Raw genomic sequence first — 19294 nt, forward strand, 5'->3', positions numbered from 1 at the left:
CCCTGAGTTTAACACCCCTTGTCGTGTCCCACTCCTCTGACGGCCGGGTCTGGGAAGTCTGTCTCAAGCGTGGCCACGAAGCCTCTGCAGCTTTGCCAAAGTCCTGTCAGAGTTCTCAGGGCAGGCAGGAATCCAAGGTGTGACTTCAGCAAACCAGATGAGACTTTGCCTGACTCAAGGAATGCCAGAAAGCAGATCCTTTATATAGGCCATGGGGTGTGGCTCCATGACTCAGCACTTATCCAGGCCTGCCCCTCCCTCCCTTTTGCTGACGTCACCTCTCCATTCTCCAGAAGCGGGGATCTGCCCACTTTTAGTCTTCCTGCTCAGCTGCCGGCAATTCTAGCTCGTGGCTGGCTTCGTGCTCACACGCTGTAGGAGGGAGGTTTGTTTGCTCAGTCTGTCCGGGCATGGTGCCAGGGCTGGGGGCTGGAGGCTGGAGGCATGCCAGACCATTCTTCTTCACTATCAGTCTCTGGCTCAGATAGCAGGAGATGGGAGGGGCCCGGCTGAGGAGAGGAGGGCGGGCGAGGCACAACACCCCTGCTCTGGGCCACTTCTGACTCGATCTTCCTCTTTGCAGCTGATGGACGTCAGTCTGGATCTCTGGAAGGCCTACAGTAAAGTGGATCCCATTTCTTTGGAGAGCTTACTGGATGAGGTAACGTGTCCGCAGGCTTTTTCTTGCAGGTCATTTAAAAAAAAAACGAAACACCACAAATCCATGGAGTGGTTCCGTGGACTGACTAGGAGGAAAAACTGCCGAGAGATGGGTCTCTATTCAAAAATGGCTTCCAAGATGGACCCTGTTTGGGAAGCACGGAGAGTGGGTCACTCATACGTTCGTGTCCAGATCCATTTGAGAATGTTTGGGGCATGTTTGTGGCTTATTGGAATGGCACGGAGGCCTAGAGGTGGAGCTCTCGCCTCACCATCAGGAGGCTGTGAGTTCGATCCTAGGTAGAGGCAGATATTTCTCTCTCTAGGCACGATAAGAATATTATCTGCCGAACAAAACTCCGCATTGGCAACAGGAAGGCATCCGGCCAGTAAACCGCCTGCTAGCTCCATTCAGTTGCCCAGACTCTATCCCGCAAGCGATTACAGGGTCGTTAAAAGACAATGACAATGGCTAGAGGGGGACCTTTCGAGTGGCTTGGTGGCCTAGAAGTGGAGCTCTCGCCTCACAATCAGGAGGCTGTGAGTTCGATCCTAGGTAGAGGCAGATACTTCTCTCTCTAGGCACGATGAGAATATTATCTGCCGAACAAAACTCCACAATGGTGACAGGAAGGGCATCTTAAATACGCTGCCCCCCCCCAAATACGCTGTGCACCTTTTCAAGTTCATTGTGTGAGCAGTGCTCAGATCTCCATTACGTGCCATATTGTGGCTTCTTTCATTTTTGGTTTTGGGTTTGCCTGCGGGCTCTCCTGCTTTCCTTTGGCTTCCAAGAAGCTGTTAAGCTTTTCATTCTAAGCTTTTAGTATTCTGGTAGGTTTTCCTCAAGAATTGGGAAGAGTTTTTGAAAACTGAGCCTCTGCTGACATCTAGTGGCAGTTTTGTTTTGTTTTTTTAATTTCATTTTGTCACAACAGTGTACACAAACATTGTCATAAAAAAAAACATCATGAAGAAAAATATATATATATATAAGTAAAGAATATGCATCAGCTATGTTAATTTGATATAATGAAGGGAACAATAGGACAGGAACGGTAGGCATTTTTGTGCTCTTATGCACGCTCCTTATAGTCCTCTTAGGAATGGGGTGAGGTCAATAGTAGACAGTTTTTGGTTGAAGATTTTGGGATTTTGAGTAGAGACTATGGAGTCAGGTAATGAGTTCCAAGCGCTAACAACTCTGTTAAAGAAGTCATATTTTCTGCAATCAAGTTTGAAGCGGTTGACATTAAGTCTGAATCTATTTTTTGCTCTTGCAATATTGCGATTGAAGCTGAAGTAGTCTTTTACAGGAAGGATATTGCAATAGATGATTTTGTGTGTTAAACACAAAATCATGTTGCTTGAACTATTCAGACAACTGTCTATATGGAATTCTCAATCATCCAGGTCACGGTGGTCCCACTGAGTGACTTTGGATCAATTGCCAGGAGATGGAGATTCTAGTCTTATCTCTTTCTTTCTGACCAGCCCACCTCACAGGGTTGTTGCTGTGGGAAAAATAGGAGGAGGAAGGAGTACGGCATGTCTTTTCCGCCTTGAATTGGTTCTAAAAATAATAAAGCTGGGATAAAAATAAATTATATGAAATTGCCATGCTCTTCCCCCCACCTCTCTCTTTTTATTCCTCCCTCCCTGCTTAGTGGAATCTGTTACCAGCAGCTGCTACTTCCAAAAGGATAGGTTGATGCAATGAATTTAATTTTTACTAATTGTTGTTGTGTTTGTTTGTTTTTTATTTGCATTTATATCCCGCCCTTCTCCGAAGAGACTCAGGGCGGCTTACACTATGTCAAGCAATAATCTTCATCCTATTTGTATATTTATATACAAAGTCAACTTATTGCCCCAAACAATCTGGGTCCTCATTTTACCTACCTTATAAAGGATGGAAGGCTGAGTCAACCTTGGGCCTGGTGGGACTTGAACCTGCAGTAATTGCAGGCAGCTGCTGTTAATAACAGACTGTTTTAGCAGTCTGCGTCACAGAGGCCCATTTTAACCCTGAGTTGCTTGACTTCAGAGTTTGACAAGAAGTATGTTGTTGTTGTTTTAAAAAAGACCCTTTTGGTGCAAGACGTTTTGAGCAGGTTATCCCCGTTCTTTCCAGCCCCATAAATGCAAATATTTGACTTCTTCTCTCATCATCTTTTTTTTTGGGGGGTGGGTGATGGTGGTGCTTTAATAGTGTTGGCTGAAGCTTGTTTTCTTTCTCTTCCAGGAGTTGATGACTTTTGAACATCAATGGACCAGCCTCTTTGCCAATTTTGACACCGAAATTCCTTTCATGCTGGAACTCTCAGAATCTCAGACAGGAGAGGTAGATGGACCGAATTTCAGAGGGATAGAAAAACTTAAATTTTTTACGTATCTAGTTACAGGTAGTCCTTGAGTTGCAACCATTCATTTAGTGACCATTCGTACTTGCAATTGCACTTTTAAAAAGTGACCTCTGACCTTTTTTCAACCTTACGACCATCCCCATGGTCACATGATCAGATGGCAGCTGACTCGTGTTTATGACGGCTGCAGTGTCCTGGGATAATACGATCATTTTTGGCAACCCCTGACAAGCAACGTTGATAGGGAAGCCAGATTCGCTAAACAACCCCATTACGAACTTAACAACTGCAGCCATTCACTTACCGTATTTTTTGGAGTATAAGATGCACCGGAATATAAGACGCACCTTCGTTTTTGGGGAAGAAAATAAGAAAAAACCTGATTGGCAGGTGGATCGGCCTCTCGAAATACCCCCAATCAGCTGTTCCCAGAGATGAATTTTAGCAACAGGTTCCTTGGTTCTGAACTCTGTGCCTTGCTTTTTTTTTTTGGGGGGGGGGGGGGCTTTTTTTTCTGCTTCTGAAATTTTTGAAATGCCATTTCAGAAAAACTTTTTTCTGCCTCTGAAAGCCTCCGAAACAGCTTCAGGGAAAAAAGGCCTCTGAAGCTCTGTTTGGAAGCTTTTTTTCTGAAGCTCTGTTTGGAGGCTTCTTTCCTGAAGCTCTGTTTGGTGGCTTTTTTTCTGAAGCTTCATTTCTGATGCTTTTTTCAGCCTCTGAAACCTCTCTTTGAGAAGCTGGATGGGGCTACATTCGGAGCATAAGACGCACCCAGATTTTCACCCTCTTTTTTTTGGGGGGAAAGGTGTGTCTTATACTCCGAAAAATAGAGTAACATAAAATGGGAGGAAAAACTCCCTTAAACAACTGAGCAACGGAAATTTGGAGGCTCGATAGCGGTCGTAAATCGAGGACCGCCGGTGTTTTCTTGCCACACAGCTCCTCCGTTTCCAACGTGAAGCTTGTTGTGCGTTTTGAGTCCTTGAAATGAGAACTTTTCAGGCTCGTTTCCTGCCAAATAATAAACATCCTTTCTCTTCAAGAACAAAAAAGGCATCGGTCTTGCTCGCTGAAGGCGATTTGGATGACACCCAATGGAAAAAAACAGGCCCATGGCTGCAGGCACAGGGAATTCCAGCTTTTTGACAACAGTATGAATAGCAATAGCAATAAGGCTCATCTATCGCTTCACGGGGCTTTACAGCCCCCTCTAAGTGGGTGTTGCGACCCAGGCCCAAGTAGGTATTATTAGACGCAAACAGTTTGAAAACAAACAAACTTTATTAGAACAGCTGAGAATTAACTCATTCTCACGTAATCCAAACTAAATCAAAGCAAATTCTTCATAACACAATTCTTCAGTCTTATCACCAACCTTGATCTAATTAGGCCAACTGCCAAAGGTTTTTCTTGGCAAAAGTTCAAAAGCAGAAGACACCGACAAGAAATAAATGCAGCAAGACAAGGAGCAAGACTATCAATGTTGTTTTCCGACAAAGAACCCAAACACCGTTGCTGGTCTTTTAGGCCTTATGGGAGGGGCCAATCATCTCTTGGCCCTACTCCCATGTCATCCTCTTTGCTTGAGCTGCTCTTGCCTTCTGGCAGCTCTTCTCATGTGTGCATTAGGAACAGGCTCCTCCTGTTCCTCTGCCTCTCTACTGTCAGCCTCTGGAGGCTCTGGAGTCCGCACATCACTCCCAGATGGCCCTGGCCCCAGCTCTGCCTCCAATGCAGAGCCCTTATCTGGGCCTTCCCTAGCCTCCAGGACTGGCCCATGTTCTTCCTCAGCCTCATCGCTGTCCGACTCCGCAGGCTGCTGGCGGACCACAACAGTGGGCATCTACAGTTGGCCTATTGCCCTCAACAATCTGAGTCTTCAGTTTACCAACCTCAGAAGGATGGAGGGCCGAGTCCACCTTGAGCCAGTCAGGATCGAACTGCTGGCAGTAGGCAGAATTAGCCTGCAATACTGCAGTACTGCATTCTAGCCACTGTGCCACCATGGCAATCGAAACAAATTGAACAGAACAGAACAGAATGCAGAACGGAACAGAAAAGAATAGAATGCAGGAATGGAATGGAATGGGCACTCAAGACTTATATACCACTTCATACTGCTTTACAGCTCTCTCTAAGCAGTTTACAGAGTCAGCCTCTTGCCCCCAACAATCTGGATCCTCATTTTACCCACCTCGGAAGAAGGATGGAGGGAGGGAGGGAGGGAGGGAGGAAGGAAGGAAGGAAGGAAGGAAAATAGCAATAGCCCTTAGACTTATATACCGCTTCACAGTGCTTTTCCAGCCTTCTCTAAGGGGTTTACAGAGTCAGCTTCTTGCCCCCAACAATCTGGGTCCTCATTTTACCCACCTTGAAAGGACGTAAGGCTGAGTTAGCCTTGAACCATGAGACTTGAACTGCTGGACTGAGCAGTGAGTCGGCCTCCAATACTTGCATTTTAACCCCTGCGACATCATGAATGTCGTGAAGACGCCAGAAGGCTTTTCTGCAAGAGGTCAAACAGCCCTTGAGAACAAGATGTTAGGTTTGGCAAGGGCTCACAATTTGTAGAACTAGCTGGCATGCCTGTATAGATAGTCCTCGACTTACGACCACAATCGAGCCCAAAACTTGAGTTTCTAACCAAGACAGCAGCTAAATGAGTTATACCCCATTTTACGACCCCTCTTGCCACAGTGGCTAAGCGAATCCCTGCAGCTGTTTAAGTTACGAACACAATTGTTAAGCGAAGCTGACTCCCCCCCAAGACTTTGCTTGTCAGAACGTCGCAAAAAGGGGCACTGCAACCGTCATAAATAAGAACCAGTTGCCAAGCATCCAGATTTTGCTCACGGGACCATAAAGATGCTGCGGTGGTCCTAAGTCTGAAAAAAACCTGGTCACAAGTCACTTTTTTTAGTGATGTAACTTTGAATGGTCACCAAACGATCCATTGTAACTCGGGGACCATACCTGTATGTCCGTAATCTGTAATAGTTTATAGAGCAGCACTATACTCATCCGTCTTCGGCAAGATGTTTTTTTAACAGCAGCGTAGAGATGATTTCGCCTCCCTGTTTATTTTAATGTTAATCAATGTTTGTTTGTTTTTTCCCCTCTGTAGCCATTCCGAAGTTACTTCAGCCATGGGTTGATTTCAAGCCATATAACAGATAACAGGTATTTCCTTCTTTCCATAACTCCCTTGCCGTGCAGGGGCTCACATCAACACACAAATAAAAGTTCTAGTTTTGTATAATAATAATAATAATAATAATTTTCCTGCAATAGCACCAGCAGAACTGCAAAAAACTATGCTACTCGGAGCTACTCGTGGCTCCCATATAACACCGCTCCTGCGCGGCCTGCACTGGCTACCTGTGGTCTTCCGGGTGCAATTCGTGGTGTTGGTTACCACCTTTAAAGCGCTCCATGGCTTAGGACCGGGTTATTTACGGGACCTCCTGCTGCTTCCGTTTGCCTCCCATCGACCTGTGCGCTCCCATAGGGAGGGCCTCCTCAGGGTGCCGTCAGCCAGACAATGTCGGCTGGCGACCCCCAGGGGGAGAGCCTTCTCTGTGGGGGCACCTACTCTCTGGAACGAGCTTCCCCCAGGACTTCGACAGCTTCCTGACCTCCGGACCTTTCGCCGCGAGCTGAAGACGTATTTATTCTTCCGTGCAGGGCTGGCATAAAATGATTAGTAATTTTAATGGGTTTTTTAATGGTTTTTAGGGGTTTAGTGTATTTTAATTTATGGGCCAAATTGAATAGGTTTTTTAATGGGTTTTTTAACTGTATATTGATTGTATATTGTATGTTTTATTGTGTTTTTACCTGGCTGGAAACCGCCCTGAGTCCTTCGGGAGAAGGGCGGTATAGAAATTAAATTATTATTATTATTATTATTATTATTATTATTATTATTATTATTATTATTATTATTATTATTATTATTATCATCATCATCATCATCATCATCATCATCATACATCTTAAGAACGTACTTGGTTGATACTTAAGAAACTGGCAGCAACCTGTATCAACCATTAGCACCAGTCAATGGTATTTTTGATGCCTTTTTGAATGTTCAGTTGACTGAGTTTCATTTTTAATGAATAAAGTAAATATAATAATAATAATAATAATAATAATAATAATAATAATAATAATAATAATAATAATAATAATAATAATAATAAAAATAGTAACAACAACAACAACTGAGCTATAACTTCAAAGGGAATGTTTCCACCTTGAGCCTTTGAAAACCTCCTTCCATCAAATAGCCAAAGGAAAAATACTATAAAATGTCAGATTTATGGCAATCATTCCGAAATCTCATCGTCTATCCTCAAGGATAAACTGTTGCCTTCCTACCCGGCAACCTTTCAGAATTGGCAGTCTAGATATTACCTTGGAAATTGATGTGTAGCAGGACGGGAGGTTGGTTATTATTTTGTCCGATTGCAGCTTTTATGGGGGGTGGGGGTCTTTGCGTCACTTCTTAGCCAATCCTTTTTATGGGAAGGCTTGGGGAATTAAACCTGGGGTGAGTGTGTTTTTCTGTGCTTAAATCAGAATTTCTGCTCCCTGAGAAAAAAACACTGAATATTCTTGCGCTGTGTTAAAAATACTTGTGTTTGCTTCTTGCCACTCTGAATAATTGCCTCATAATACAGGTAGTCCTTGACTTAAACTGACATTTTTGATGGTTGCGGCGTCCCAAGGGGTTGTGTGTGTCACATGATCCCCTTTTGCGACCGTCCGATGAGCAAAGCCCATGGGGAAACCAGGTTCTCTTAACATCCGGGTTACTAACTTAGCAAGGGCAGTGATTCACTTAACAACGGTGGTAAGAAATGTCATAAAATGGGGGGAAACTCAAATTAACTAATACCAGTGGAAATTTGGGGCTCAATTGTGGTCGTAAGTCGAGGACTACCTGTATTGCAGCCGGCAAAAGTTTGGTTTCGCTGATCATTAAAGCAGCCACATCTCTTAAGATCATTAAAGCCACTGCATCTTTTTCAAAGCTTGCAGATGTTGTCCATGGTTGTAGAATAGAATAGAATAGAATAGAATAGAATAGAATAGAATAGAATAGAATAGAATAGAATAGAATAGAAGTTTTATTGGCCAAGTGTGATTGGATACACAAGGGATTTGTCTTGGTGCATATGCTCCCAGTGTACATAAAAGAAAAGATACGTTCATCAAAAATCATAAGGTACAGCACCTAATGATAGTCATAGGGTACAAATTTAACACTTATTTTTTTATTATTTTATTTTTATTATTCACATTTTTATACCGCCCTATCTCCCTAGGGACTCAGGGCGGTTTACAGCCATATAAAAACATATATATATATACAAAGTAAAACATTAATTTAAAAAACTTATTACATAGGCCAAATATTTAAAATAGAGATAAATAAAACCCCATTTAAAACCAGATTTAAAATTTAAACATTTAAAAATTTAAAAATTCTAGGCCAGTCCTGCGCAGATAAATAGATGTGTCTTAAGCTCGCGGCGGAAGGTTCGAAGGTCAGGAAGTTGGCGAAGTCCTGGGGGAAGCTCGTTCCAGAGGGTGGGGGCCCCCACAGAAAAGGCCCTTCCCCTGGGTGTCGCCAGTCGGCACTGCCTGGCCGACGGCACCCTGAGGATGATACAACATAATGATACAACTTAATGATACAACATTTAATGATAGTCATAGGCTACAAATAAGCAATCAGGAAACAAATAATATCAGTATAAATCGTAAGGATACAAGCAAAAAAGTTACAGTCATAAGTGGAAAGAGATTGATAATGGGAACGATGAGAAGATGAATAGTAGTGCAGATTTAGTCAATAGTTTGACAGTGTTGAGGGAATTATTTGTTTAGCAGAGGGATGGCGTTCGGAAAAAAACTGTTCTTGTGTCTAGTTGTTCTGATATGCAGTGCTCTGTAGCATCGTTTTGAGGGTAGGAGTTGAAACAGTTTGTGTCCAGGATGTGAGGAGTCTGTAAATATTTTCCCAGCCCTCTTTTTGTATGTTCACCAGAGATCACCTTTTCCGAATAGGAATTTTTTTTATTGAAAGTCCCAAAATTTCTTGGGTTGCTGCTTATTTCAACAGAAACGCAGAGGGCATGGAGAGATGGAGAAGCAGTCCAATTTTCCTATCGCCTCTGTCCCCTTCTGTTGACATAAGCAGCAACCTGAAGAAAATGTGGGACTTTTTTAATAAAATAAAATTTAAAACATTGCTACTCGGAAAAAGGTGTTATTCAACTCCTCCCAATTTCTCCTGCTGCAGTATTGCTCTTTTAAATCTCTTTTTCTTTACCCGTTTTGAAACTTGGCCTGTTTCTTAGTGCTTTGACTTCCAATAGAAGGGAAGTGTATCATTTGCTCTCTCTCTTTGTGTGTGATCAGCCCCAGCCGGCAACCGTTTGCGCTTTTTGGCACCCACTCGTCCAGAGAAAACTTGAATTCGGGCAATTTCAGCTTCCCCTCCGAAGGGCACCTGCTTCGCAATACGGGCCTGGCTGGCAGCATCGCCAAACACATGGTAAGCCCCTGGCATGAAATTTTCTGACACAGCTGGTAGAGCACTGTGGTCAAGGCATTGCACCTTGCTCCCTGGGGAATTCTGGGACTTGAAGTCCACAAGTTTTCAAGCTGCCAAGCTTTGGAAACAGAGGAACGGGAGTCATTCCAGTGTGGGGAAACTAGGAAACTTGTGTTCTTTGTAAAAATAATAAATGTGGAAAATAGATGGATGGATGGATGGATGGATGGATGGATGGATGGATGGATGAGGATGGATGGATGGGTAGATGGATGAGAGGATGGATGAGTAGATGGAGGGATGGAGGGATGGATGAGTAGATGGATGGAGGGAGAGAGGGAGGGAGGGAGGGATGAGTAGATAGATAGATAGATAGATAGATAGATAGATAGATAGATAGATAGATAGATAGATAGATAGATAGATAGATAGATAGATAGATAGATATAGATTAGATGGATGATAGATGGGTGGGTGGGTGGGTGGATGGATGGATGGATGAGTGGATGGATGGGTAGATGGATGGGATAGATAGATAGATAGATAGATAGATAGATATAGATTAGATGGATGGATGAGTAGATGGATGGATGGATGAGTAGATAGATAGATAGATAAGATAGATGTTATATAGATTAGATAGATGATAGATGGATGATAGATAAGATTGATAAGAAAGATAGATTAGCTAGAGGATGGATGGATGGATGGATGTGGAAGCCCTAATTGACCAGTCCATTTTGTGTTTACCAACAACAGGTGGTGCAGTGTGTCTCCCCCAAGGGACCCCTGGCTTGTTCCAGGACCTATTTCTTCGGCGCCACTCACACTCCTTACCTCGGTAAGTCCAGCCGCTGATCCAGAATTTCTTCCCTGGCTGCTTTCTGAGGATCGCCATATTAGGCAGTCCTTAAAAAATATCCACCATATCATGGCACTTTCAGGCAAAATGCAAACCAGGAAAACTGACACCAATCCCCTCTTGACTTCTTTGACCCCCCCACTTCCTTCTCCGTGAAGCTCAGCACAATATATCCCAAGTTCAAAATGCTAAAAGGTAGTCTTCGACTTACAACCTCAATTGAGCCCAACATTGATGTCGCTAAGTGAGACATTTGTTACCTGAGTTTTGCCCCATTTTGCGACCTTTCTTGCCACAGCCGTTAAGCGAATCACTGCTGTTGTTCAGGTAGTAACACGGTTGTTAAGTGAATCTGGTTTTCCCACTGACTTGGCTTGTCAGAAGGTCACAAAAGGGGATCACGTGAACCCTGGGACACTGCGACCGTCATAAATACGAGTCAGTTGTTAAGCGTCCGAATGTAAATCACATGATCCTGGGATGCTGCCACAGTCGTAAGTGTGAAAAGCAGTCGTAAGTCACTTTATCCCGTGCTGCTGTAATTTTGAACGGTCACTAAAATGAAGTAAGTTGAGGACTAACTCTCTATATCCCAAGTTCAAAATGCTAAAAGTGGATCAGAAAAATTTCAGTGCATTTCAAGGATTTTATATATAAAATAATGCAAAATAACAATTTAAGGGTGGAAGAGAGAGAAATAACCGTGTTTCTCTATTTGTGTGAAAAGGGAATGGCGATGGATTGGAAAAGAAAATGGAAGAAGTGTAAGTTTTTGTCAAAATATCCTTTTATGATTCCATGGTCCTTTTCGAAGCACCTCTTGGCTGAGCAGAACAACCCATAATGCATGCCAGTTGTGGTGTTACGCTGTACACAATTGCAATTTGAATGCTTTTTTAAATTTCCCACTCCAGAGGCTTTGATTTACATCTAAAATCAGAGTTTTCCCAATATAGTTTGTGGATTTATATCAGCTGCTTCGCTTTTTTTTTTAACGAATGGCACCTAGTTACCAAGATTTACCTTGTGTTCGAGGTCTTTTTTTAATTTAAATTTGATTGAAGAGAAAAAGAACTACAAATATGAGAAACTGAAATGAAAAGAATAAAGAATAATGAATAAGAAAGAAAATAGAAATAAGAAGAAGGGGGAAAGGAAAAGAATGGAAGGGAAGAAGGAGAAGGGAAAGGAAAGGAAAGGAAAAGAATGAAGGGAAGAAGGAGAGGAGAAAGGAAAGGAAAGGAAGAAAGGGATGGGAAGGAAAGAAAAGGGAAGGGAAGAGAAAAAAGAGAAAGGAAGGCTTTCAGATTTTTTGACGGCAGTTATAATTATATTTTATCTTTATTTTATCTCCCTAAAGTTACATCAATTTCCTTCTTTCTACAAACTTCACCTTTCTAATCTTTGAACTTCGTGAATGACAACAATTATTTGTTCTCCCTTCAGGGTCTTTTCTTAAAAAAAACCAAAAACCTATCATTGTGTGACTCTGTTCCGTAAAGGAGTTTTGGATTGTGTGAAGTTAAAAATCTTACTGTATCTTCATAATTCATATTGCATTTCTTTTTTTCTTTTAAGCAAACTCTTATCTCAGATCTACTTCGCTGTGGTGGAGGCTGTCCTGGCTGGTATAGACACTTTCTCCAAAACGTCGCTTGTTACAAAGGTATGTACTTCCCTCCTCAACTTAACAACCATTCACTTAGTGACCGTTGAAAGTTACAACGGGCCCTGAAAAAAGTGACTTACGACCGTTTTTCACACGACCATTTCACCGTGTCCATGGTCATGTGGTTCAAAATTTCACACGTTTGGCAATTAGCTTGTATTTATAACCTGTCGTGTCCCACCCCCACTCCGACGAACGAGTCAAGGAAGTCCGTAACAAACTTGGCAACGAAGCCTCTGCAGCTTCCCAAGTTCCTTTGAGGTTTATCAGGGCAGGCAGGAGTCCAAGTTGTGACTTCAGTGATAGATAAGACTTTGCTTGACTCAAGGTTGGAATGCCAAAAGCAGTTCCTTTATATAGGCTGTGGGGTGTGGCTCCATGACTCAGCATTTATCCAGGCCTGCCCCTCCCTTCTTTCTGCTGGCGTCGCCTCTCAGATCTCCGGAAGCGAGGGTCCTCCCACTTTGAATTGTCTTCAGCTGGATCTGCTGTCAGCGTCTGGGAAAGGGAGGGGTCAGAGGGAGTAGGGCCGAGTGATTCTAGCACCTGGCTGGCTTCCTGCTCTGAAGGCTGAGCCAAAGGAACACACGCCGTAGGAGTGAGATTTATTGGCCTTTTCCTTTCACTCCTTGAATCCTCTCCGGGCATGGGGCCAGGGCCGGGGGCTGGAGTCATGACAGGCTGTTCATCTTCATTATCAGACTCGGAGTCTGATAAAAGGCCCAGTTGGAGACAGGAGGGGCCCAGCTGAGGAGAGGAGGGAGGACGAGTCACAACATGACTCATGCAGTGCTCAGGGTCACATGATCCCCTTTTGCGACCTTCTGGCAAGCATAGATTCACTTAACAACTGCACAATTCCCTTAGCGACAGCACTGATAAGACTTAACAATCGTGGCAAAAAAAAAAGATGGTAAAATCAGTCCTGATTCACTTAACAACCACCTAGCTTAACAATGGAAATTCTCCTCCCAAACGTGGTCGTAAGTCGAGGACTACCTGAATTATACAACCACCTTCATCCCTGGTGTGCTTGTGTATAAGAAATTATAATTACTTCTGGAGCTAACGTACATTTATTGAGGCCAAGAGCTCCAGATCTCCCTCATTCAGCCTTACACTATGTGGCTAATGATGGCCACATATTGGCCTATTCCAGTGATGGTTAACCTTTTTGCCGTCGCATGCTAAAAGTGGAGGGAGGGGGCATGCCCCATTTTGGGCCTTGCAGGCCCAAAGGCAACAGCCTCCCCACCCCACGCCGACACACGAGTCAAGGAAGTCCGTGTCAAACTTGGCAACGAAGCCTCTGCAGCTTGCCAAGTTCCTTCGAGGTTTATCAGGGCAGGCAGGAGTCCAAGTTGTGACTTCAGCGATAGATAAGACTTGATTCAAGGTTGGAATGCCAAAAGCAGTTCCTTTATATAGGCTGTGGGGTGTGGCTCCATGACTCAGCATTTATCCAGGCCTTCCCCTCCCTTCCTTCTGCTGGCGTCGCCTCTCAGATCTCCGGAAGCGAGGGTCCTCTCACTTTGAATTGTCTTCAGCTGGATCTGCTGTCAGCGTCTGGGAAAGGGAGGGGTCAGAGGGAGTAGGGCCGAGTGATTCTAGCACCTGGCTGGCTTCCTGCTCTGAAGGCTGAGCCAAAGGAACACACGCTGTATGAGTGAGATTTATCGGCCTTTTCCTTTCACTCCTTGAATCCTTTCCAGGCATGGGGCCAGGGCCGGGGGCTGGAGGCATGACAGGCCGTTCATCTTCATTATCAGACTCGGAGTCTGATAAAAGGCCCAGTTGGAGACAAGAGGGGCCCAGCTTAGGAGAGGAGGGAGGACGAGTCACAACATGACTCATGCAGTGCTCAGGGTCACATGATCCCCTTTTGCGACCTTCTGGCAAGCATGGATTCACTTAACAACTGCACGATTCCCTTAGCGACAACACTGATTCACTTAACAATTGTGGCAAAAAAAAAAAGATGGTAAAATCAGTCCTGATTCACTTAACAACCACCTAGCTTAACAATAGAAATTCTCCTCCCAAACGTGGTCGTAAGTTGACGACTACCTGAATTATACAACCACCTTCATCCCTGGTGTGCTTGTGTATAAGAAATTATAATTACTTCTGGAGCTAACATAGATTCATTGAGGCCAAGAGCTCCAGATCTCCCTCGTTCATCCTTACACTATGTGGCTAACGATGGCCACACATTGGCCTATTCCAGTGATGTTTAACCTTTTTGCCATTGCGTGCTAAAAGTGGGGGGGGTGTTCATGCCCCATTTTGGGCCTAGCAGGCCCAAAGGGCGAAAACAGCCTCCCCCCACCCCCGGAGGCCCTCTGGAGACTAGAAACAGCCCATTTCCCGACTTCCAGTAGGCCCGGTAGGCCCGTTTTTCGCCCTCCCGAGGTTCCAGAAGCTTTCCTGGAGGCTGGGGAGGGCGAAAACAGCTTCCCCCATCCCCCCACCCCCGGAGGCCCTCCAGAGGCTGAAAATGCCCTCCCAGAACCTCTGCGCGAGCTCTGCACTTACCTGGCATACAAAATGGGCTCCGTGGAGACTCCTGGGAGGGGAGGCGTGGGCGGGGCCAGTCGAAAGTCAGCTGAGTGGCGCGCTCATTCGCACTAGATTTGAGCTAGGACAACGGCTGGTGTGCCCGAAGATATGGCTCCGCATGTCATAGGTTCGCCATCACGGGCATGTCCTCTCTTCGGCACGTACAGGTAGTCCTCGACGTACGACCACGATTGAGCCCCAAATTTCCGTTGCTAAGCAAAGACAGTTGCTCAGCGAGTTTTGCCCCGTTTTGTGACCTTTCTCGCCACAGTGATTCAGTAAATCCCTGCCGTTCTTAACCCAGTCACACGACACACGGTCGTTAAGCAGATCAGGCTTCCCCGCTGACTTTGCTTGTCAGAAGGTCGCCACAGGGGATCACGTGACCTCCGGAACGCCGCAACCGCCGTAAATATGAGTCGGTTATACCCAACGTCTGACTTTCGATCATCTGACTGTGGGGGCCATAAGTGTGAAAAATTGTCACTTTGTAACTTTGAACGGTCACTAAACGAACGATTGTAAGTCAATTATTTATTCTTTTTTTTAAAAAAAATTAAGAATACGGTTGATCACATTTGATAATTTCCCCACCCCATCCTTTCTCTTGACAGGCGAAAGAAGTAGCAGAGAAAGTGTTTTTCAATATGCTTGAGGCCCTTCAATTGTCGTGCTTTAAAACTCCACTACGGTATGTGTCTTTCTCTCTCTCTCTCTCCGTTTCGTTGTTCTAAGCCAGGGGTATCAACCGCATCAGGGTTGTGTTTGACCTCGGGGACGGGAGGGGCGGAGCATGGCCAGGGTGGGAGTGGCCTGCTCGATGTCACTCATCGAGGCTCTCTTTTGAGCCGCGAAGGCCTCTTGCAGCCTTCTGCCAGCGAAAACAGAACGTGCGGCCGTTCCAGGTTCCGTTTTTATCCGCGACAGCCTCCTGCAGCCATCCGCCAGCAAAACCGGAGCTCAGGGAGGATGCGCGTGGCGGAGGCACCACGGGCCGGTCCTTTGCTGTTTTCAGGGCAAGCCCGCAGGTCAGATCTAGGGACCTCGCAGGCCGCAGCCGGCCCACGGGCCTTAAGTTTGACACCCTTGTTCTAAGTATTTTTGTATAAACTGGGATTGTATTTATTTATTTATTTATTTATTTATTTGCATTTATATCCCGCCCTTCTCTGAAGACTCAGGGCGGCTTACACTATGTCAAGCAATAGTCTTCATCCATTTGTATATTATATACAAAGTCAACTTTTATTGGCCCCAACAATCTGGGTCCTCATTTTACCTACCTTATAAAGGATGGAAGGCTGAGTCAACCTTGGGCCTGGTGGGACTTGAACCTGCAGTAATTGCAAGTAGCAATTATAACGGATTGTGTCATGTGGGCCTGATTTTTCAAAACTCCCTTAGTTCTTAGAGACTTAGAAGATTTAGATTAACTTTATTGTCACTTTGAACGCACCCTAATCGGCTTACATTAAAACGAAATTTCGTTGGAAGCAGCTCTCGAAGGGTCTCCACCTCCAGTCAGTGGTGGGTTGCTACCGGTTCGCACCGGTTTGGGCGAACCGGTAATAGCAATGGCAGGAGGCTCCATCATCAAATACCCTCTGCGCATGCACAGAAGCTTGCACAGAAGTAGCACACACGTGAGTGAATTGGTAGCAAAGGTAAGGGAAACCCACCTCTGCCTCCGATGTACACTACGTAAACACGACAAAATAAATAAATAAATAAATACAAAATTACGCATATACCTACATATAGGTAGTCCTCAATTTACGGCCATTTGCTTAGTGGCCACTTGATGTTACAAAGACAGTTAAAACAGTGGCTTAGGATTGCTTTTCACACTTAACCTTTGGAGCATCCCCCCTGTGATCAGGTAGTCAGAATTTAAATGCTTGGCAACTGGCATGTATTTATGACGGTTGCAGTGACCAAGGATCACGCCATCCCCTTTCTATGACCTCCTGATGGGCAGAGTCAATAGGGGGATCCCTGATTCGCTTAACAAGCGTGTTACCCACTTAACTGCAGGGATATTTCTTTAAAAATTGTGGCAAGGAAGGTTGCAAAACTCACTGAACAACTGCTTCGTTTAGCGACACAAATTTTGGGCTGGGTTGCGGCCGTAAGTCAAGGAATACCTGTATGTTCCTCAGATGATGATGATATTTAGTGTAACCGGAGAATCTGGTTAACTTCAGCGTTTCATTTATCTTCCTCTTTCTTTAAAAAAAAAAATTCTCTTTCGTACAGCAGCAAGATAGATTTCTGGATTCAAGCTGTGAACAACCACGGGAGGTGAGCAATTTCCTTCTCTTGAGAAGACAATGCCTTTGGCTTTGAAGTTGATGGAAGTCATGGCCTGTGGTTTTGTTTGTTGCTGTTATGATTATTAGATTATTAGATTTTCATCCCACCGTTTTTATATATCTAAACTTACCTAAGATGCCTGCCATCTGTTCTGTCCCCCCCCCCACCTCAGTCCGGGAGGCACGAGTGATGATTTAATTAGCCGGCAATTCAGTCCACGGCAGCTATCAGCTCTGGCAGCAAACTAGCGAGCATCTGCCAAGTTTCTCTGTTATCTTTTCTTGATGCCGGCGAGTCAACCAGGAAACCAGGAACAAACAGCACTTCAGCTCAAGTTCTCTCTAAGCAGTTGATTTGTTCGCCACGGAGTAGTATAGCAGCCCCTGCTGCTTTTATACCCTGTGGGGTGTGGCTCCGTGACTTAGCACTTCCTAGGCCTGCCCCTTCCCTTCTTCTGTTGTTCCCACCTCTCCTGTCTACGAAACCTAGGGTCCAACCAGGACTGATTGTCCTCAGCTGGGTCTGGGAGCATTGCCTAGGCGGGGGGAGATACAGGAGACAGAGGTTTCGTTATTTCTTCCACCTGGCCTGCCTCTGGCTCCTGGAGCTGAGCCAGAGAGGCTGGCCCTGCAGAAGGGAGCCCTGACGGCCCTTCCCGCTCACTCTCTGAGGCACACTCTGGTAGGGGGCCAGGCCCGGTGGGGAGGGAGGGTTGAAGCCACAACACCATCTCTTTTTCCCCACCGCAACAACTCTGTGAGGTGAGTTGGGCTGAGAAAGAGGAACCTGCCTAGCTTTCGTACCTAAGGCAGGACTAGAATTCACTGTCTCCAGGTGATTGGGCCAAGGTCACCCAGATAGCTTCTATCGATTTACAACCATTCGTTTAGTGACCATTGAAAGTTACAGTAGCACTGAAAAAGTGACTTACGACCTCCCCTTGCCCTAAGGACCATCGTAGCATCCGACGGTCCACATGATCAAAATTTGGGCACTTGGCAACTGACATGTACTTAAGACAGTTGCAACATCCCAGGGCGATTTGATCGCCATTTGGCAGGAGCCTTTATTAAAGTAGCTCTCGCCAAGATGTACATTAGTGGCCAAAATTGTGGAAACCTTTTGGGAAAAGTGTATTTTCTAAAACTAGCTAATAACACCACTTTTTCTTTGAGTAGTACCATAAAATTACATATCAATGGAAAGATAATTTAATCAATGCAATAACTTTTAGGAAGGATTTGCTATTAGAATAGCAGTTATAGTATAAAGAAGAAAAGCGAAACACAGAAAAAACGAGATATACAGAAATTATCACCATAGAAAAAATGATATATACAAAAATGATCCCCATTTATTTTTTATTTTATTTATTTAATTTTGTCATAACAATATACACAAGCATAACACAAAAGATTATAGAATAGAATAGAATAGAATAGAATAGAATAGAATAGAATAGAATAGAATAGAATAGAATAGAATAGAATAGAATTTTATTGGCCAAGTGTGATTGGACACACAAGGAATTTGTCTTGGTGCATATGCTCTCAGTGTACATAAAAGAAAAGATATGTTCATCAAGGATTATATAATATATAAACATATATATGAGGAGAAACAAGGTAGTATAAGCATATATATATATATATAGGGGAAGAAACAATAGGACAGGAACGGTAGGCACGTTTGTGCTCTTATGCACACCCCTTAGAGTCCTCTTAGGAATGTGGTGAGGTCAAGATTTTGAATAAAGCTTTTGGGGTTATGAGAAGAGACCACAAAGTCAGGTAATGCATTCCAAGCATAGATAATTCTGTTACAGAAATTGTGTTTTCTGCAATCTAAACTGGTGCGGTTGACATTAAGTTTAAATCTGTTGGTAGCTCTTGTGTTATTGTAGTTGAAACTGAAGTAGTCATTGGCAGTAAGGACATTATAACGGATGATTCTATGAGCTAAACCCAGGTCCTGTCGAAGGCGACGAAGTTCCAAGTTTCCTAGACCCAGGATATCAAGTCTGGTGGAATAAGGTATTTTATTGGTTACGGAGGAGGGGAGAACTCTTCTCGTAAAATACCTTTGGACACGCTCAACTGTATTGATACCAGATATATGATATGGGTTCCAGACAGGCATGTCAGTGAATACTTCGTTGGGTTAACCTTTAGCATGAATGACGGCCTTACAACGTCTTCCCATGGAGTGAACCAAGTCTTTGATATCTGCAGCTGTTATAATAATGTGAAACCAAGATTGAATGATGGCTTCAATTAACTGCGTTTTATTGCTGGGTCGTT

At 44.3% G+C, this 19294-nt stretch overlaps 1 protein-coding gene across 1 annotated transcript in view; it reads left to right on the forward strand.

Moving 5' to 3' along the window:
* The window catches only part of DNAAF9 (dynein axonemal assembly factor 9), a 137874-nt gene that overhangs the window by 33418 nt on the left and 85162 nt on the right, over window positions 1-19294 (forward strand). The window contains exons 7-15 of the mRNA XM_058192901.1: window positions 584-661; window positions 2906-3004; window positions 6151-6206; window positions 9456-9591; window positions 10351-10432; window positions 11181-11217; window positions 12032-12119; window positions 15296-15372; window positions 16938-16982. Of these exons, the coding sequence (XP_058048884.1) occupies window positions 584-661; window positions 2906-3004; window positions 6151-6206; window positions 9456-9591; window positions 10351-10432; window positions 11181-11217; window positions 12032-12119; window positions 15296-15372; window positions 16938-16982 (698 nt within the window). The remainder of the gene's footprint in view (window positions 1-583; window positions 662-2905; window positions 3005-6150; window positions 6207-9455; window positions 9592-10350; window positions 10433-11180; window positions 11218-12031; window positions 12120-15295; window positions 15373-16937; window positions 16983-19294) is intronic.

The sequence above is a fragment of the Ahaetulla prasina genome, chromosome 8 (assembly GCF_028640845.1).
Source record: "Ahaetulla prasina isolate Xishuangbanna chromosome 8, ASM2864084v1, whole genome shotgun sequence".
Taxonomy (NCBI): domain Eukaryota; kingdom Metazoa; phylum Chordata; class Lepidosauria; order Squamata; family Colubridae; genus Ahaetulla; species Ahaetulla prasina.